Source organism: Bombina bombina, chromosome 3, assembly GCF_027579735.1.
Source record: "Bombina bombina isolate aBomBom1 chromosome 3, aBomBom1.pri, whole genome shotgun sequence".
Classification (NCBI taxonomy): domain Eukaryota; kingdom Metazoa; phylum Chordata; class Amphibia; order Anura; family Bombinatoridae; genus Bombina; species Bombina bombina.
In genome coordinates, this window is record NC_069501.1 from 412,450,154 (window position 1) to 412,473,103 (window position 22,950).

At 34.3% G+C, this 22,950-nt stretch overlaps 1 protein-coding gene across 1 annotated transcript in view; it reads left to right on the forward strand.

Annotated features, from left to right (window-relative positions):
- SLC26A9 (solute carrier family 26 member 9) overlaps positions 1-22,950 on the forward strand; it is a 72,396-nt gene that overhangs the window by 39,089 nt on the left and 10,357 nt on the right. The window contains exons 12-15 of the mRNA XM_053704669.1: positions 2,055-2,161; positions 4,600-4,669; positions 8,023-8,115; positions 13,833-13,940. Of these exons, the coding sequence (XP_053560644.1) occupies positions 2,055-2,161; positions 4,600-4,669; positions 8,023-8,115; positions 13,833-13,940 (378 nt within the window). The remainder of the gene's footprint in view (positions 1-2,054; positions 2,162-4,599; positions 4,670-8,022; positions 8,116-13,832; positions 13,941-22,950) is intronic.

Below are 22,950 nucleotides of genomic sequence, written 5' to 3' on the forward strand. Positions count from 1 at the left end.
AGAGGTATTTTGAAAGGGATGCTAAACTCAATTTTCTTTTTCTTTCGTGATTCAGATAGAGCATGCAATTTTAAGCAACTTTCTAATTTACTCCTTTTATCAATTTTTCTTGGTTCTCTTGCTATCTTTATGTGAAAAGCAGGAATGTAAACCATAGGGGCCGGCCCATTTTAGGTTCAGCACCCTAGATAGTGCTTGCTTATTGGTAGCTACATTTAGCCACCAATAAGCAAGCATAACCCAGGTGCTGAACCAAAATGGGACGGCTCCCAAGCTTTGCATTCCTGCTTTTCAAATAAATCTAGCAAGAGAACAAAGAAAATGTGATAATAGGAGTAAATTAGAAAGTTGCTTAAAATTGCATCATTAAATAAAAAATCTGGGTTTAGTATTCCTTTAATTCAGTAAATATGGATTGTGCTTAAAGGTACACATATTGTTTGTAAAGGCATCTTGCTTTGCCTTGAAGTGCATGCCCATGTGACCAGGATGGTGCCAGACCAGATGCCTGGCCCGGAGCCCTGATCATTATCATTACAACTCCCAGACAGAGCCAAGCTGGATAAACACTGCCAGGGATACAATACAAAACTATTTAATGAAACTTTATTGATATAACAAGGAAATATAAGTAATACAAAAGCTATTAGTACAGATACAGGATTTTGTTCACACTGGATATGTAATGTTTCTGGATTTATTAGCATTACTTTTATTAATAGCTATTAACATCCAGCTCACATTAGTTATTATGGATGCGTGTCTGGCGATGCTGTGTATTATGTAAGACTTCATTTGATTTGTGTCATACAAACTACTCACCCTCTGAGAAGGTGTAGTATTTAAATGCTGGTGCACAGGACAGTCATATGTGCATATGCCACTGAAAAAAACAGTAATAGCTTTTACTAGAAGCTTTTATGCTAATAGATTGTTCTACTCCTTTTTTACTTTTAACTACAAAATCCACCACTGAAGTTTCTGAGAAATGACACATCTGATATGTTTTTCTAAAGGATACAATATACCCCCGGCTTTGCCTTCAGTTTCTAAAGTAGATTTTCCTGAAGATTTAAGGCATATTAATGGCAATGGATACATATTTGCTTTAAAACCATACAAATGCATGTATCTTTGCTTCCAAATCACATACGTTTGTATTTTGTCATTTAAAGGGACACTGAACCCAAATTTTTTCTTTTGTGATTCAGATAGAGCATGCAATTTTAAGCATCTTTCTAATTTACTCCTATTACCAAATGTTCTTCATTCTCTTGGAATCTTTATTTGAAATGCAAGAATGTAAGTTTAGATGCCGGCCCATTTTTGGTGAACACACAAAGTTGTTCTTGCTGATTGGTGGATAAATTCACCCACCAATGAACAAGTGCTTTCCATGGTTCTGAACCAATAAAAATAGCTTAGATGCCTTCTTTTTCAAATGAAGAAAGCAAGAGAACAAAGAAAAATTGATAATAGGAGTAAAATTGGAAAGTTGCTTAAAATTGCATGCTCTATCTGAATCACAAAAAAAAATATTGGGTTCAGTGTCCCTTTAATTAGATTTGTTATAAATATGTTTTAGGAAAAATATGTGGAATTGCTTCTTTTCATGCTGCATTTATATGTAACTTGTTGGAGAATGATCAAATGAAGAATCAATGCCTTAAAACCCATGTGGATAACTTTTTCTGTGTGTGCCAATGTGTTCGCTTGTTTTTGCCTCATTTAGGGCTAGATTACGAATAATAAATGTATAAGTACAGTTAAACTCATATTAACACTGTCTGATAAAAATTATTTTTTAAAAAATGATGCCCTATCTATCTATCTATCTATCTATCTATCTTTCTATCTATCTATCATCTATCTATCTATATATCTATCTATCTATATATCTATCTATCTATCTATTGTTACATTATGGCAAATATTCTAATCCTGTGTCATGTGATGTGACATTTTTGCAATCAGTGTGAAACAAACAAAATATAAAGATATTGTAGGATCTGTACATTGATCACAACCTATTTTTATCTCCCCTCGCTCTACAGTGTGTCTGGCTTGTGAGTTTTTTCTCCACCTTTATCCTGGGCTTGCCATACGGAGTGGCTGTTGGAGTTGGATTTTCTATCCTGGTTGTGATTTTTAATACCCAGTTGTAAGTACCATTACATATATTTTTCTTTATCCAATAAGCTGCTTGAAATATTATCTGTTTTTTTTTTTTTCTTTCTTATTTTGAAATTAAGTAAATGTGTTGCTAGTCTTGTGAGATCAGATATACCATTTGCTCCTCATGCTGGAAATCCATAATGTTAGCATTATTTCAACATAGCTTCACAAAAATGATGCAATGGTAAATAAATACTTTGGAGCTTCTTCGTGTGCACAAGCGCCTCCCTCTTTCTGCATGTGACTCCTGTAGTAGCTAACAATAACTGATTTAAAGTGAATGTGAACTTTCATGATAAAGTGCTCGGTTTTTAAAAAAACTATGAAAAACAGGGGCACTTTCATTCACGAAAGTTTACATTGCACTGGATTTTACAAATACCTTCTTCTCCTGAAACGCCTGATCGCCAATCCCCCCGCCTGCTTCTTCCTGCTGTACTTACACAGCAATGACAAACCGGATTCCTCCAATCACGGCGTGACCTCACCAGATGGACGTTCCTGGGGGGAATCCGTGATTGGAAGAAGCCGGTTTCGTCATTGCTGACGAAGTACAGAGGACCTGCAGGCGGGGGATCGGCGATGCGGCTTTTCAGGAGAAAAAGGTATTTGTAAAATCCGCTGTAATGTAAACTTTCATGAATGAAAGTGCCCCTGTTTTTAATAGCTTTTTTAAAAACCGGGCACTTTATCATGAAAGTTGACATTCACTTGGGGGGGATCCGTGATTGGAAGAAGCCGGTTTCGTCATTGCTGACGAAGTACAGAGGACCTGCAGGTGGGGGATCGGCGATGCGGCTTTTCAGGAGAAAAAGGTATTTGTAAAATCCGCTGCAATGTAAACTTTCATGAATGAAAGTGTCCCTGTTTTAATAGCTTTTTTAAAAACCAGGCACTTTATCATGAAAGTTGACATTCACTTTAAACTAAATTAATTTTAAACTGATAAATTACACTATAAAGGAAATGTTCATCAAATAATTTGAAAGCAAACTGAGGGCTAGATTACAGATGGCATGCTAATGTTAGTGCGGGATGCGATAAGAAATATTGCAACCGTGCTAACTAGCGTGCATATTACAAAGGGAAAGCAAATTGTTGCGCTCAAGCGCTCTGTGTTTTATTGTGTTTTAATATAAATATTTTACATTCCAATGTTCTTCACATAAAAGAAAATGTTCTTTTTGATTTTTAAATATATATTTCTATATACATCTGTTCTATATTTTTATATATATATATTTATATAAATAAATATTTTAAAATAAAAAGAACATTTTCTTCTATGTGAAGAACATTGGAATGTAAAGCATTCATAACTATCTTCAGCTTTAGCACTGTAGGCCTTACGCAGTGTCTGGTTAGCGAGTCAGTAATAAAAGTTTTTTTAACAGCACGCCCATTTAGTCTATGGAGCTTGATGCCCCTTCTTTTCCGTGAAACAGAAGTTATTAAGCAGCGGTCTAAAGACCGCTGCTCCATAATTGTCCGCCTGCTCTGAGGCCACGGACAGAAATCAACCTGATCGAATACGATTGGGTTGATTGACACCCCCGAATCTGCACGGGGCGGCATTGCACCAGCAGTTCACAAGAACTGCTGGTGCAATGATGAATGCGGACAGCGTATGCTGTCGGCATTTATCGATGTGCAGCATACATGATTCGCTACATTGTATCATGTCCGCTCGCAAATTAATAAATATACCCCTATGGCAGAAACAGTTAGCACAGTTGCGATATCCTGAGGTTAGGGAGCATCAGACTTTCGCTTGCACGCTAACTTTTTATTTCAACTTGTTATATGAGCTAGCCTGCTGGTGTTAAAAGTTAACTTAGTAGGTGAACAAAAGGAAAAGTTAGCCATGAGTCTGTAAAATCTAAGTGGTCAATTATTGCAGTTTTAATACAAATATCCTTTATGTGCTGTAGGTAAATATTTTATAATTCATAGCAGCAGCCATTGTAGATCATAAAATTATGGGGGAAAAGTTAAACACAATAAAGATAAATGTCAAAGGTTTAGGGGTTACTGGTGAGGGTCCTCATCATCTGCGTAGCACCCTGATCTCCGACCTAGAACTGTCACTGAAACATGGCTGTCCAGCCTAAGGCCTTGGGCCCCTAAGTGCTTTTATGTAATCAATATTTCCCCATACATACTACTTTTCTACCTGATTTGCAAAACACAGAATTTTGCAACCAATTAACCCTGTGTGTATGCATAGATTTAGGGCTCTTCCTGAGATAAATAATTGTTCATTTAAATAGTGTAATTAGAACTATTTTTTAAGCTAAATTTTGTTCACCGGCCTTGCAACTAAAAAATGTTCATGTGGTCTCTTATTTGAAAACATTGGCCAACACACAGACAAATGAAGTGTTCAAGTGATTAATTGTCTTTTCTTTTTTATTATTGCCACAGTCGGAATGGTTCAGCATTGGGTCAGGTGGCTTCTACCGATATATACAAGAATCCTAAAGTCTACAGCAAGGTGAGTTGAAATAATACTTATTTAAAGGGACAATAAATACCTTGTGCTCTTGTTTTAAAAATGTTCTTGACCCAGGTAATTAATCAAATTAGGTGTTCAAATGCTGTGCTGGTTTTGGGAATATGTTGCATTTTGAAAACATAGGTTACAGAATTTGCTATTTAGGGTAGGGCAAGCACGCATTTTTACAAATATGTCTTTAATGTTTCTTTAATTAACAAATTAACACAGAGGCGTAACTAGAAACCACAGGGCCCAGGTGCAAAAATCCAAGAAAGGTTCTCTCTCTCTTCTAAGTCCTATTGCGGTTCACTGCTCTATAGATAGAGCATTCACCCCGCCTACTGTAAACTAATAGCGCGCACACTTCCTACCTGCTGCATACAACTAGAGCGCTCCATCCCCTGACCACCGGACACAGAATTAGCTGGGAGTGGGACTGGTGCGAGCACAAGCAGTTTTGGGTCTCTCTATGTTTAGGTCAACCGTCAGCCCCCCCGGCACCCACCGGCCCCCCCTCAGCCTGGGGTCACGGTGTGCGTGCTTCACTCTCAACTCAGTGCTCTGCCATTCCTCACTGCCACGCTGCAGACTCCTACTGACTAATAGACTACACGTGCAGTCAGTCAGCCAAAGTAGCCAAAATGGGAAGGGACCGGTCCGGGCGGCTGAGGTGCGCTGAGCATGCCTACTATTAATAGGTGACAGTATACCACAGGCAGCCGCCGGTCAACCATCAAAGTTTTTGCATAAATTTGGAAAACAAAAATAAATAAACAAATAATTAAAACAAAAAAAAAAACTTTTTCATGTGCAGAAATGGGCCCCCACTGAGGGAGGGACCTCCTGGGCCCGGTCATAGTCACGGAGTCTGCATCACCGGTAGTTCCACCTGTGAATCAACATAATGTAAACGGTCCTTGTTTAGCACTTTTGTGTTGAATTATTAAATATTTTTAAAGGAAAATAATACCCATACGCTAAATCACTTGAAATCTAACAAGAAAATATCATCTGAACATCTGTATGTAAAAAAGAAAGATATTTTACCTTAAGATTTTTTAAGCTCACAAGAATAAGTGCTATGTGAACAGATATCCTTAAGCCAATCAGCTTCATCAGTGCTGATGTCACACTTCGCTTTACTGTGATCTCATGGGATTTTACTGAAATAGCGTGAGATTTCATAGTAAACTTACTTAAACTGAGGATGGAAATAACATGACTGTGCCTGCACAGGCCAGATGCACGGTCCTTTGCAAGTCCCTGGACTACCACCCTGATTCGCTGCTTAAAGTCAATTTACAATAGGATGTGGCTACTGAGGACATTTTTAGGTAAAATGATTTTTTTATATGAAGATGTTCAGGTAATATATTCTAGTCAGCTTTTTACAGATATACTGCATCATTTTCAAAGTGCTTCAACATGTGGGATTCATGTCCCTTTAACCTTTTATGAAATGGTTTGATAGCATATAAAAAATCTCACATTTCATTACAAACATTACTAATTCTTTTTGCTGTCTGAATCTATAAACTTCTTTAGCAAATAATTCTCCAACATTTTGTCAATAAGCTAATAACATTGTATAGCAAACGTATGTGACAGACCATAATATTTTGCTGTATTTAATTTTTAAGTGTATTAAATTGATGGTTATGTTCAAAATAAAAATAAACAATGTTAAATAAATTTGTGGAGTGGATTGTGTGAAAATATTTCTGGTGATAGATAAGATATGAAGAAGATTAAAGGACCAGTAAATGCTGTAGATTTGCACAATTGACAAATACACAATATAAAATACAGTGTAATAGCACTTAGTCTGACCTTCAAATGAGAAGTAGATTTTTTCTGACAAATTTCAAAGTTATGTTTATTTCCACTCCGCCTGTATCATGTGACAGCCATCAGCCAATCACAAATGCATATACATATATTCTGTGAATTCTTGCACATGCTCAGTAGGAGCTGGTGACTTCAAAAGTGTAAATATAAAAAGACTGTGCACGTTTTGATAATGGAAGTAAATTGGAAAGCTGTTTAAAATGACCTGCTCTATCTGAATCATGAAAGTTTAATTTTGATTTGAGTGTCCCTTTAAGAATACAGTTTAAGGGATATTACATTTTAAAAATTGTAATGAATATGAAAGGATGATATTTAAATATGTTAAACGTTGCTGTTTGTTTTAAAACTCCAACATTTCTCTTTCATGATTCAGATAGATAATATAAATAAATTGGAAAGTTGATAAAACTGCATGCTTTAAAGGGATATTCCAGCCAAAATTTGAAACCACATGGATGCATTTCGCTATTGAACAGAAGCATTTTTGTAATATACATGCATCCGCAAAAATGGTTCTAATAAAAGTTATAGCTGTTTCAAAAGAGTATTTAAGTATGCACCGTGCACCAGCATTTTAAACACAGGACTTGCTCAGAGAGCCTAAGGTGCATGTACCATCTGATAATGACTCAATTTGTTCATTGCCGACATGATACAAGTCTCACTGATGGTCTGAGCAGCTGCAATATTTAAAATGTAGGTGCAGTGAGAATATCTAGCAATGCTTCACATGCACGTGCAGAGAGAAATGTTAACACTAAAACAGTGATGACTTTTACTAGAAGCATTTTTGCCAATACATGTATATTGCAGTTATGCTTTTTTCAAAGATTTAATTCATCTATTTGATTTTAAATTTTGACCGGAATGTCCCTTTAATTTTCATTGTTCTCTTGGTGTTCACTAGCTCCCGGTAGTACATTGCTACTCCTTCAACAAAGGGTACCAAGAAAATGAAGCAAATCTAATTATAGAAGTACATTAAAAAGTTGTTTAAAACTGTATGCTCTTTCTGAATCATGAAGGAAAATATTTGTCCCTTTAATGTATTTTTGTTATATCTGTAATAAGAAATGAAACTATTCATTGCAGAAAATTGGCATACAAATTATGTTTTAAAAATAATTTTGTTAGCACAATGTAACAGTTTTGCAGTCCAAACCCCTTGAAAATCTTATTGAGTTTTTTTTACCCTAATGTTAACCTTATGTGTTTTCTTGTAGCCAGATAGGGACATTTGTAGATATCAATCAGTAACTGCAGCCTAGCAGTAAATGTAAGAGGGCTATAGTTCTGAATTCCACATAATACATTCCAGCCTCTCTGGCAGCAGAAAAAAAATATTCTCCAGAGATGAATCACAAGAAAAGCAGGCACAATAAATAATTAAAGACACTGATATCTCTTTAAAGTCAGAGGTACATCAAAGTAGGCCAAGGATAAGGGAATATTATACTGCATTATATCTATGTCTTTATTCTCTATCTTGTCTCTTCTAGGTTGAGCCAATTGATGGAATTAAAATAGTTACATACTGCTCCCCATTATATTTTGCCAACTCCGAAATATTTCGTCAGAAAGTTATTAAAAAGGTAAAATGTTTACTTTTTCCTAAATGTTATATTGAAATTAATATTCAGACTTTTGCAATAAAAGAAACTTCAGTTGGGTATTCACAAAAGGCCTTTTCTGTTTTATATGTATACCTACTAAACAAGCTTTTTATGATATACCTACTAAACAAGCTTTTTATGTATACCTACTAAACAAGCTTTTTATGTATACCTACTAAACAAGCTTTTTATGATATACCTACTAAACAAGCTTTTTATGTATACCCACTAAACAAGCTTTTTATGTATACCTACTAAACAAGCTTTTTATGTATACCTACTAAACAAGCTTTTTATGTATACCTACTAAGCAAGCTTTTTATGTATACCTACTAAACAAGCTTTTTATGTATACCTACTAAACAAGCTTTTTATGATATACCTACTAAACAAGCTTTTTATGTATACCTACTAAACAAGCTTTTTATGTATACCTACTAAACAAGCTTTTTATGTATACCTACTAAACAAGCTTTTTATATATACCTACTAAACAAGCTTTTTATGTATACCTACTAAACAAGCTTTTTATGTATACCTACTAAACAAGCTTTTTATGATATACCTACTAAACAAGCTTTTTATGTATACCTACTAAACAAGCTTTGTATGTATACCTACTAAACAAGCTTTTTATGTATACCTACTAAACAAGCTTTTTATGTATACCTACTAAACAAGCTTTTTATGTATACCTACTAAACAAGCTCTTTATGATATACCTACTAAACAAGCTTTTTATGTATACCTACTAAACAAGCTTTTTATGTATACCTACTAAACAAGCTTTTTATGATATACCTACTAAACAAGCTTTTTATGTATACCTACTAAACAAGCTTTTTATGATATACCTACTAAACAAGCTTTTTATGATATACCTACTAAACAAGCTTTTTATGTATACCTACTAAACAAGCTTTTTATGTATACCTACTAAACAAGCTTTTTATGTATACCTACTAAACAAGCTTTTTATGATATACCTACTAAACAAGCTTTTTATGATATACCTACTAAACAAGCTTTTTATGTATACCTACTAAACAAACTTTTTATGATATACCTACTAAACAAGCTTTTTATGATATACCTACTAAACAAGCTTTTTATGTATACCTACTAAACAAGCTTTTTATGTATACCTACCAAACATGCTTTTTATGTATACCTACTAAACAAGCTTTTTATGTATACCTACTAAACAAGCTTTTTATGTATACCTACTAAACAAGCTTTTTATGTATACCTACTAAACAAGCTATTTATGTATACCTACTAAACAAGCTATTTATGTATACCTACTAAACAAGCTGTTTATGTATACCTACTAAACAAGCTTTTTATGTATACCTACTAAACAAGCTTTTTATGATATACCTACTTAACAAGCTTTTTATGATATACCTACTAAACAAGCTTTTTATGTATACCTACTAAACAAGCTTTTTATGTATACCTACTAAACAAGCTGTTTATGTATACCTACTAAACAAGCTTTTTATGTATACCTACTAAACAAGCTTTGTATGTATACCTAATAAACAAGCTTTTTATGATATACCTACTAAACAAGCTTTTTATGATATACCTACTAAACAAGCTTTTTATGTATACCTACTAAACAAGCTTTTTATGTATACCTACTAAACAAGCTTTTTATGTATACCTACTAAACAAGCTTTGTATGTATACCTACTAAACAAGCTTTGTATGTATACCTAATAAACAAGCTTTTTATGATATACCTACTAAACAAGCTTTTTATGTATACCTACTAAACAAGCTTTTTATGTATACCTACTAAACAAGCTTTTTATGTATACCTACTAAACAAGCTTTTTATGATATACCTACTAAACAAGCTTTTTATGTATACCTACTAAACAAGCTTTTTATGTATACCTACTAAACAAGCTTTTTATGTATACCTACTAAACAAGCTTTTTATGTTATACCTACTAAACAAGCTGTTTGTGTATACCTACTAAACAAGCTTTTTATGTATACCTACTAAACAAGCTTTTTATGTATACCTACTAAACAAGCTTTTTATGATATACCTACTAAACAAGCTTTTTATGATATACCTAATAAACAAGCTTTTTATGTATACCTACTAAACAAGCTTTTTATGTATACCTACTAAACAAGCTTTTTATGTATACCTACTAAACAAGCTTTTTATGATATACCTACTAAACAAGCTTTTTATGTATACCTACTAAACAAGCTTTTTATGTATACCTACTAAACAAGCTTTTTATGTATACCTACCAAACAAGCTTTTTATGATATACCTACTAAACAAGCTTTTTATGATATACCTACTAAACAAGCTGTTTATGTATACCTACTAAACAAGCTTTTTATGATATACCTACTAAACAAGCTGTTTATGATATACCTACTAAACAAGCTGTTTATGTATACCTACTAAACAAGCTTTTTATGTATACCTACTAAACAAGCTTTTTATGTATACCTACTAAACAAGCTTTTTGTGATATACCTACTAAACAAGCTTTTTATGATATACCTACTAAACAAGCTTTTTATGTATACCTACTAAACAAGCTTTTTATGATATACCTACTAAACAAGCTTTTTATGTATACCTACTAAACAAGCTTTTTATGTATACCTACTAAACAAGCTTTTTATGTATACCTATTAAACAAGCATTTTATGTATACCTGCTAAACAAGCTTTTTATGTATACCTACTAAACAATCTTTTTATGATATACCTAATAAACAAGCTTTTTATGTATACCTACTAAACAAGCTTTTTATGTATACCTAATAAACAAGCTTTTTATGTATACCTACTAAACAAGCTTTTTATGTATACCTAATAAACAAGCTTTTTATGTATACCTACTAAACAAGCTTTTTATGATATACCTAATAAACAAGCTTTTTATGTATACCTACTAAACAAGCTTTTTATGTATACCTACTAAACAAGCTTTTTATGATATACCTACTAAACAAGCTTTTTATGATATACCTACTAAACAAGCTTTTTATGTATACCTACTAAACAAGCTTTTTATGTATACCTACTAAACAAGCTTTTTATGATATACCTACTAAACAAGCTTTTTATGTATACCTACTAAACAAGCTTTTTATGATATACCTACTAAACAAGCTTTTTATGTATACCTACTAAACAAGCTTTTTATGATATACCTAATAAACAAGCTTTTTATGTATGTGTACATATTTAGTTATGTGTTTATATGTATATATATATTTATGTGTTTATATGTGTATATATGTATTTATGTGTTTATGTGTTTATATATATATATATATATATATATATATATATATTTATGTGTTTATATGTGTATATATGTATTTATGTGTTTATATGTGTACATATGTATGTATGTGTTTATATGTGTATATATATATATATATATATTTATGTGTTTATATGTGTATATTTGTATTTATGTGTTTATATGTGTATATATATATAAATATTTATGTGTTTATATGTGTATATATATATTTATGTGTTTATATGTGTATATATGTATTTATGTGTTTATATGTGTACATATGTATTTATGTCTTTATATGTGTATATATGTATTTATGTGTTTATATGTGTACATATGTATTTATGAGTTTATATGTGTATATATGTATTTATGTGTTTATATGTATATATATATTTATGTGTTTATGTGTATATATGTATTTATGTGTTTATATGTATTTATGTGTTTATATGTGTACATATGTATTTATGTGTTTATATGTGTATATATGTATTTATGTGTTTATATGTGTACATATGTATTTATGTGTTTATATGTATATATATATATATATATATATATATTTATGTGTTTATATGTGTATATATGTATTTATGTGTTTATATGTGTACATATGTATTTATGTGTTTATATGTATATATATATATATATTTATGTGTTTATTTGTGTAGATATATATTTATGTGTTTAAATGTGTATATATGTATTTATGTGTTTATATGTATATATATATATATATTCATGTGTTTATATGTGTACATATGTATTTATGTGTTTATATGTGTATATGTCTACATATGTATTTATGTGTTTATATGTATATATATATTCATGTGTTTATATGTGTATATATGTCTGTAAACAAGTGCAAACCCCACAATTTTGCACTTGACTCGTATTTTGGCCCTCTGCCTGTGACATCCCTACTTATACTGAAAGTTTCTATACTTAACTATAGGCTATTGACAAGCTACGTAAACACAACCAGCAGAACAAATTACACTACCAGTGGGGTTTAGTAGGGATAAGTAATAAAATATCAATTTTCCATTGTTCTCTCTAAGGGCTCGATTTATCAAACTGTTTGTCCCCCTACGACAGCAGGTTCTCACAAGAGAACCTGCAGTCAGTATTTATCAAACAGCGGTCATCAGACTGCTGCTTCCCTAACCTCTTCTCCCCTCTGGCTGTGCGCGGGCAGGGGGCGGTGTTGCGCAAAAGCACAAAATAGCTTAGACTAAGAAAAGGGGATTGGCTAGATGAAGCACTCACGATGATGTATTTAAAGAGATTTTAGATAATTGTTAAAGGGACATGACACCCACATTTTTTATTTCATGATTTACAAAGAGAATGCATTTTTAAACATCTTTATAATTTACTTCTATTATCTAATTTGGGTTATTCTCTTGATATTCTTTGCTGAAAAGCATATCTAGATATGCTCAGTAGCTGCTGATTGGTTCATGCACATATAAGCCTCGTGATTGGCTCACCCATGTGCTTTTTCTTCAAATAAGGATATCTAAAAAATGAAGCAAAATAAATAATAGAAGTAAATTGTAATGTTGTTTACATTTGTATGTTCTATCTGAATCATGAAAGAAAGATTTTGGGTTTAGTGGCCCTTTAAAGTGAAGGTAAACTCTCCCCTTTATAAAACCAGATCCGGAATGTTAGCAATATTTTTGATGGAGTTTAATTCATCAGTTGTAACAAAGATGCACTATATGTTACTTTTTCATATAGATATGGAATTCAAATACCCTGTGCTCTGCCGACCACTACAAAAGTACATTTTTTTCTGTAAGCTAATGGTTTGAATTGTTGTTCAATCAGCGCTCTGCCCATATGGCATTTTTGTTTAAGCTAGAGTACTGATTGGAGAACAATTCAAACCGTTAGCTTACAGAAAAAGTTACACTTAAAGTGGGCGCGGAGCACGGGGTATTTGAATTTTATTAAAAAGTAAGTTGGAGTTTTATTCATCAGTTGTAATGAAGATGCACTACATCTAAAATATCACTAACATTCTAATCTGATTTTAAAAAGTGGAGAGTTTACTTTAATTAATATGGCTGGAATCCCCATGGTAAAGCTTTTGGTAGAGCTTAGGGTGTCCAAGTCCTGGGACAATGAAAGGTTAAGCATGCACAAATTTGTATATAGTGTAATAAATCAAATGTATGTGGGGTTTAAACCAAATATGATTGTCTTTTCTGTCATTTAAAGCGTTAGAAGTTGGTTTTGTAAATGAGGTATGGTTAGGTTTACGTAGATGGGTGTTAATTTATGTTTTCACTCTTCCCTGATCTTGCTATGTATGGGTCAAAAAACAAAAACATTTTTTAGCAAATTATTTTTCTGGACAACTTCTAATTGGTTATTTTACCCCCAGACTGGTTTAGACCCTTGCAAGGCCTATCTGGCTAAGAAAAAATACTTGAAGAAGCAAGAGAAAGAGGAACATATGAGACAACGAGGATCTATCTTTATGAAAAATAAGGTGAGAATAGCATATTGAAAGCTGGTTGTGAAACATATGATGAGGAGGAAACAACACTACAGAAGACCTTCATTTCTTTCTTGTCTTAAATTTCATAAATTTCTTTAGAGCCAAAGGAAAATTGTGAATTTCTACCATATGGAAATAGTAATACAATAAAGAATTATTCTACCCCAGCTAAACCTAGAATGTAGGATTCCTATTGAAAGTGTATTTTGTACTTGTGGTTATCAAATTCAAATGAATTCTAGATAATTTGAAAATAAAATACATTTATTTTGCTTTTCGAATGCGCTTGTGCTAAGAAAACATCCCCTATACCTGAGGACAATTGGACACCCAGTATTCAAATTAATATGAAAACTGTAGTTCACAGCAGAAAAAACATAATAAAATACATTATAAAATGAAGCAAAATGACATGAAATCATTAACTTCATCAATTAATTTTAACAGGAAATCATTGTCAATATTGAATTAATTGTTTTACATGTCTTACTTGTGCTAAGGACATATTATATATTTTGCTTCCATGTAGGTCTCTAAAAAGCCTTAGGAACCCACATGCAAGACGTGATATACTTGTTTCTTTCATTTGTTTCCTGTGTGTTTCCTATTTTTAAAAAAAATGTTTGTAGCTCCCCTCATTAATTGAAATATCTTTCAAAGCAATAACAAATTGTTTTACTGTTTTTCTGTATGAATTCAAACATTTTGTAATGGGAATCTCTATTAATAAAAAAAAATATATGTTATGTTTGTTTAATGACCTGATTTATAAATTAAAATTAAATGTTCAATGTTTTATTACAGGACTATTAACAAAAGGGATATATTGTGACAACATTCCAAACCATAAGCATCCCCTAATTTGTTTGAATGTAGTTTTTTTTTCACGTTAAAGGGACACTAAACCCCAAAAAATTATTTTGTGATTCAGATAGAGAATTCAATTTTAAACAACTTTCCCATTTACTTCTATTATCTAATATGCTTCATTTTTTAGATATCCTTTGTTAAAGAAATAGCAATGCTCATGGGTGAGCCAATCACATGAGGCATCTATGTGCAGGCACCAATCAGCAGCTACTGAGCCTATCTAGATATGCTAAAGAATGAAGCAAATTAGATAATAGAAGTAAATTAAAAAGTTGTTTAAAATTGCATGCTCTTTCTAAATCATGAAAGGAAAAATGTGGGTTTCGTGTCGCTTTAAAGGACATGAAACCCAAAACTTTTCTTTCATGAATTAGACAGAACATACAATTTTAAACAACTTTCCAATTTACTTTTATTATTAAATGTGCTTAATTCTCTTCTTGTCCTTTGTTGAAGGAGCAGCAATGCACTACTGCTAAACACATCAGGTGAGCATATGAAAAGGTCCATATATGTGCAGCCACCAATCATCAGCTAGCTTTCAGTAGTACATTGCTGCCCCTGAGCTTACCTAGTTATGCTTTTCAACAAAGAATATAAACACAAGAAGCAAATTAGATAATAGAAGTAAATTGGAAAGTTTTTTAAAACTGCAAGCTCTCGAGAGGTGTGGTTCTAGAGGAGGAGCTCAGGTGTGTGGTTAGGTGAATCACCTGTGCAGCATCACCTCCACCCCAAGCCTTGGCGGTATCTTCGCGCTTAAACCCTCTACCTTAGGGTGGCTTTCCTAGCTAATTTCACCGCTACTAGAACCGGACAGTGCCATTCCAAGCACTGGGCTGCAAACTGCAGTAGTTATAGGATCTATCATTCTTCCTTAAAATATCATCCTATTAAGGGATAATCACTAAAGGATTTTGTCGTTTCTCTTGCACCTGAATCCTTCTCAGCTAACCAGAGGATAAGTCCCAAGGAGGCCTAATACGCTGAAGCTCCACCGCCTGTCTTCTCCATTAAGGGTGCTAAAAACGACACGGATTCCACTCTAACCTTACCCGGCCAGAAGAGAGACCTTTTCAACTTAATTTACCTTACCTTGTACAGACCCGGGATCTGCTGCTCGGGAGAGACGCCACTGCGGATCATTGCTGACGGCGGTACCGGATAGAGAGGCTCTGAACTGGACACTTCCTTTTTCGGTCGTTCAGTCCCCTCCCACCGGTGCTGCGTGAGGGGACTCGACCGCTGCATGTATCCAGGAGCCTTACCCACATAACAGGTGCGAGTGTCTCCGCTACAGTTTCCTCTCCTGAGCACTCCTGGACTCCCGGCAGCTGCCTAACACCGTCTACCTCTCAGATAACTTGGCCGGACGCCCCTCTCCCACCGGTGCTGCGCGAGAGGGGTGCCCCCAGAAAACGGGTCTCTCCTGTCTGCAGACATCCTGATCTTCGACGGGTAATATTATTGACTATTTTTCTCACCCTCATTAACTGTCTCTCCCTGCCTCCACCAAATAACTGTATTATCCACACAAAACCAAGCTTTGGCAAGGGGAGATAAGGAGGAAAAAAGAGTCTTGGGACTATTAACACATTGATTAACTTGGCCCCTGGGCTGCTTGGCTCTCAATTTTCGGGGAAAGTTATACCCCCCCCTCCGGGTTAAAAGTCTTAGCTACTCAATAATTCCTTTGGTCAATGTGTATTCATTTTTTTCGTATGCTGGTGATACAGACCACTTAAATTAAAAAGGGAACTGTTTGTCTCAATACGAACTCTACTTGTAAAAAACACTCACATCCTAGTCTATGTGCTGTAAGAACTGCCCTTATTGAATGAGAAACAAATACTTTAAATTCTCAAATACTGTGTCTCAATTAGCTCATACAGAGAAAAGCTAATATTGTTAATTGCAGATGTTATTCTAAATATGATGTTTTAACTATTCTGAAACTGTGGTCAGAAGAGGAGAAATCCTAACTTGAAACTCTTTGTTTAAACACTTCGCATTGCTAAGCACTATATCTTTTCTCTCAAAAATATATTATTGTATGAACTAAGCTAGGGTTTCACTTTACTGTATATGCAATAGTTATAAACTCAGAATCATTGCTTTCTTATCTTAGAGTATATGTTTAAAGAAAATAGGTCCTCTCAAATACTGCTATCAAGTGAGGTAGTTTCTACCTCATACAAAATTTCTGACACATAGTTGATACAAGCAGATTCATCACAAGCTTACGCTATAATAGCTCCTTGTAATTTATGAAATATATTAATAGGTGATATTGAACCAGATTATAATTGCTGTATAAATAAACAACTTTAATCTTTACAACAGAAAAAGGGAGAGATCTCTTTCCTATTTTAGGTATAGACACTGATTTAAAAAATTTCACTATTCTCATAGACACATATCACTGAAGCTTGAATATTTTTTTTTCTTTTCTTTTCTTTTGGCACCTTACTCTATGAAATGCCACTAAACTCACATATTTGAACCCACAGTACAATTGCAAAATACCTTGATTGATTTAGTTAAGGACAATCTAAGGGTAGTTCAGCACAAACTAGCTGATACTATCATTCTCTTGTCTCGTGAAACACTTACTTTTTTCTTTTCGCTCTGATTTTCTTTGACTGCCTTGTTTTTTCTTTATCACTACACTCACAATTTCTCACTCTCCCGGTTTCTATCCCCCCTCCGGGATCTCTCATTGTCACTTTCCCCCCCCCCCTTTTTTTTCTTTTTTTTTTTTTTTTGTTTCCCTCACCATCAACCACTATCACTCAGCACTCTCTTCTTCACGTTCACACACACCCACGTAGCGTATGGATAAATTTTTTTCCACTTCAACCAAGACACTCTCCCCAAATATGGCAGCCAGACAAAGGGACAAGAAAACCAAAAATACTCAAGAACTCGTGGCTGAAACACTACCTATCTCACCACACAGGGTAGCTATTTCTGAATCCACTACCCTACAGAATCTGGTCACCAGTATATCAGAGGCCCTAGGACCTAAATTTGGCGCCCTCAGGTCAGAGATTAAACAAGATATTATGTCACTATCTCAAGAGATTAAGCAATTTTCAATTAGAATTCAGGATATGGAACAACGAATATCAGATCTAGATGATTTAACAACAATACACAGCTCAAAAATTGAGACCTCAAGTAATAATATGCAAAAAATCTATGACAGACTAGAGGATTTGGAAAATCGTTCCAGAAGGAATAACATACGTATTATAGGCCTTCCAGAGGACAAGCAATACGATAATCTAAGTCTTTTTATTTCTGATAAACTTACCAAAGCTTTAAAAATTCCCACAACTTATCATCCAATCATAGTGGAAAGAGCACATAGAGTAGGTAACTCTCGCTCAGACAATAAAAACATTACACGCCCGAGACCTATAATAGCGAAATTACTGAATTTCCAGGACAGGAACATGATATTACAATATTATCGCAAAAGCCAACCAATCCTTATAGACAATGCTACGATCTTAATCTTTCAAGATTTTTCAGCTTATACAGCTTCTAAAAGAAGAGAGCTAGCTCCCATTTGTACCAAGTTCATACATAAGGGACATCGTGCTGCTATAATTTACCCCTTTAAACTCAGAGTTGTAGTCAATGACACCGTACATTTATTTGAAGATGCTCAAACAGCTGAGAGCTTTTTTAAGACGATAAATTCTTAATTATAAAATGATTTTTACACTTAAGGAAGGGATAACGCCTATGACTAGGGAATCCCCATGGGTTGGGGACGTTGCGACTGCTTGTATGAATGGGTTTTTGCTTTTTATTTTTGTTTTCCCCCTATGTTTTTCTCCCCCTTTTTTTTTTTTTTCTCCCTCTCTATAGATGTAAATGTCATGCGAGTTAAATAAACTGAAAATTGTGTCGTGGAATGTTGGTGGCATCTCGACCCCCATTAAACGTAAGGCGATCCTTACCCATTTACGAAAGATCCACACAGATATCGGCCTTCTTCAAGAAACCCATTTAAATTTAGAGGAATCTCTAAAATTAAAGGCACAATGGGTTAAAGAAGTTTTTATAGCACCAAGTGTTGGGAAAAAAAGAGGGGTAGTCATTCTAATTGGGAAAAAAGCGGAAGTAAAGGTTTTGCACTCTGAGGCTGACTCTGGGGGGAGATATGTTCTGATAAAATTTAAGATTGCCCAGGCAATCTACACACTATGTAATATATATGGTCCAAATATCTCTGATCCAGAGTTTTGGAATCTAATGCAATCTAAACTTCTCTTGCTTAACGAAGGTCACTTAATCTTAGGGGGTGACTTTAACATGGCCCCACAATGCCCCTTAGACAGACTTAGGAATAAGGCTAAGCACCTGAAGCAGAAAAAAGATAATCTAGACTCTAAAATACTTAAGAAAATTCAACATAATCTTGCAATTCGAGATATCTGGAGAGTCCAAAATCCAGATGTCCAGAACTTTACTTGCCTTTCTAAAGCCCATAAGACCCTTTCTAGGATTGACCTCTTTCTCACTGATGAACGTTTATCTATCACAAAAGTTAAAGCCGAAATAATGCCAATTCTTCTATCCGATCATGGTCCTATCTCTCTTGAACTATATTTGGATTATCACCGGTCTAAAATGTCGCGCTTTCTTTTTCCTTATCATCTTAATACCGACTCTAAATTTAAAAATTGGATCAGAAATAAGTTTTCTGAATATGCTAATTTTAATAAAGACTATGTGCAGCGCCCAGAAATTTTCTGGGAGGCTGCAAAAGCAGTGCTTAGAGGAGAAATCACGGCCTATGCTGCAATGCTATCTAAAAAGCTTAAATTAAGAGAAAGAGAAATATGTAACTCTCTGGTTAACTCATATAATCACTTCCTACTTGAAAAATCTCCATTAAATTGGGCGAAATACATCCGCGCTAAAAATAGTAGAGATACTTTCTTACTGACTCAAGAAACACACAGAGAACTTAGATTTCAAGCTAAGCTACACAGATTTGGAAATAAATCGGGGAGAATGTTAGCCAGACTAGTTAAAAACGAAGGAAGTAAACCAACGATAGAAAAACTCGTACATGACGGGAAGCAATTAACGAAACCTGAAGATATATCTAATCTATTCATAGACTATTTTCGGGATATTTATACTTGTAGCGGATATGATGATGCAAAAGCTTCAGAGTTCTGGAGCAAAATCACCCATCCAGTAATCCCAGCCGATGAGATAACTAGCCTTAACTCTGCAATCTTAAAAGAAGAGATAGAGAAGGTAATCTCTAATCTCTCCTCCAATAAAGCAGCGGGCCCAGATGGACTCCCGAATGAAGTCTATAAAATTCTAACATGTGAAATAACGCCTTATCTGGCCAATCTTTACAACGATATCTATCTTGATGGCAAATCGGTCTCACCCTCCTTCTCTGCCTCTTTTACAACTTTGATCTTAAAGGGGGGGAAGGATCCTTCGCAAAAAGAATCTTATAGGCCAATTGCCTTGCTGAATTCTGATTACAAAATTATGTCTTCCATCTTAGCAAATAGGCTACAGACCATTTTACCCAAAATAATCCACACAGACCAAGCTGGCTTTCTTAATAAGCGAAATTCAGCTGCAAAAATCAGAGAACTTCTTGTTACTCTGGATTATATCCAGAGTACTCCTCCTGCGGAGGTGGGGAGAGAGGACACTCCAGATTTAGCCATTTTATCTATCGACGCAGAAAAAGCGTTTGACTCAGTAATATTCAATCATATACTGACATCCTTAACAAAGTTTGGGATTAAAGGAAATCTTCCCAGATTTCTTGACAACTTGCATAATTATTCCCAAACAAGACTGATAATAAATGATACTATCTCGCCCCCGATTGCAATTAAAAGGGGGACTCGCCAGGGGTGTCCTCTCTCTCCACCCCTGTTTGATCTAGCAATTGAGCCTCTTGCAATCATGCTTCGAGAAACACTTAACGGCATAAAAATTCGGAATTATGAGATAAAGATCGGGCTATATGCTGATGATCTTTTAATTTACCTCTCCAATACAAGGGTCAATATACCACGACTCCTTCAAATCACCGATCACTTTAGCTCTTTCTCGGGTTATAAAGTGAATAAATCAAAATCCGAGATCTGCTGGCTAAGGAGAAACAACAACTCTTTCACTAACTCTTTATTTAAAGAGGTTTCTGAATCTTTTAAATACCTTGGGATCCACATACCGATTAATTTTAGAGACCTATACAAATTGAATATCTCCCCTATATTAATCAATATCAAAGAGAAGCTAAGGGACTGGCAGCATCTACCATTATCTATTTCTGGAAGATCAGAACTATTTAAAATGATCCTTCTCCCTAAGCTTCTCTACATCCTGCAGAATGTCCCATTAATTTTGTTAGAAAAAGATATCCGCTCAATTAACTCTGCACTTATACAATTTATATGGCAAGGGAAAAGATCCAAGATATCCCTAACTAAGCTTACTGCACCAAGGGAATATGGAGGTATAGCAGTACCAAATATGAGACTTTACAACCTTAGCTTTCTCGCACGTATAATTATGGATTGGATATTCTCTAAAAATTATGTTCTTAATAATGAACTTGAACGTAGTGTGTGTGATCCATATCTCTCACTGGCCTTGATCCACTGCCTGCCAAAGAAGCTCCCAGAAAAAATCAAAAGATTAAAAACTATATATAATCCTATAAAAGCATGGTGGAACATAACTAAACTCCTGGGAATAAATAGTAATATCTCAAGTTATCTTCCTTTTATAGGAAATCCACAATTTCCAGCGGGCATAAACTCAGCGGTTTTTAACCGATGGCAGGATAATGGCCTGGTAAAAATTTCTTCTCTGATAGACAGCGAAAGAAAATGTATTAAGACTTTTGAAGAATTGAAGAATGAATTTAACCTCATTAATAAAGATTTTTTTGCATACTTGCAAATAAGACACTTCACAGCTGAACTAGTTAAAGAGACCAACTGGCTTTGGACGCTAGGAAAGCTGGAAAACTGGCTAAATCTTGGCAAAATTGGTCTTATGTCTATATCGCCATGTTACCACCTACTCAGTGCCAACAAAGCCACCCCTGGTCTGGAAGGGCTGGCAACGGCATGGTCCTCCTTAATACCTCAAAGTAATATCCTAGCCAAAACTATCCAGATGTCGATTAACAAAGTGGCATCCACCACCATCTCAGCTACATGGCGAGAGGCACATCTCAGGCTTCTTCACAGGGCTTATTTCACCCCGGAGAGAGGCCTTAGAGTGCATAACCAACAATTCAATAAATGCCCCAAATGCTATCTTCCAGCGGCAGATCTGACACATATGTTTTGGTATTGCCCTAAGATTAGAAGATTCTGGATTAAACTGGAATACTGGATTAAAAATGTTCTGAAAATAGAGATAATCCCTTTTTCACTATATCAAATCATTCTCTGTCTAAATGATAATAAAATCGTGTGTAGTAACGAAAAATTAGTAAACCTCTCTATCATGGCTACTAGATACCTGATCTGCAAAAAATGGAAACTGAGGTCTCTACCCACTCTTACTGAAGTTAAGAATTATTTAAAGAAACAATGCGTGCTAGAACAGAGAGACACAAATATGGATAAAGAACTTGATATAAGAAAATTCTTTAACAAATGGGCAGCCTTTATAAAAACATTCCAAGAGAGGGAAATTGAGTTGACTGTCTGATATTTCCATTTAAAAATTCAGAAATAGTTCTTGGTATCTGGTAAACGCGGAGATTAGATTTGGATGCTCTTCCAACTTCCCCCCCCCCTCCCCATGGATTAATTATTAATGGGGGTTATTTATTTATTTTTTTTTTTTTTTATTTTTTTTGTGTATATTACACATGATGTTTTGTATGAATGTGTGTGGTATGATATATAGTTTAGGTCCATACTTTCATTGGCTACTGCCTTACCATTAGTTCAGTGTTCTAGATCATAAAATAATTCAACATTTAGATCTAGGTAAGGAACCCACCACGACATTAAGTAAAATAAGGAACATTTTAGAGTATACATAAAAATAACCCTATTACGAGAAATCAAGTTCTTAGTTATTACAAACAGACTTGCTTTGCCGCAGC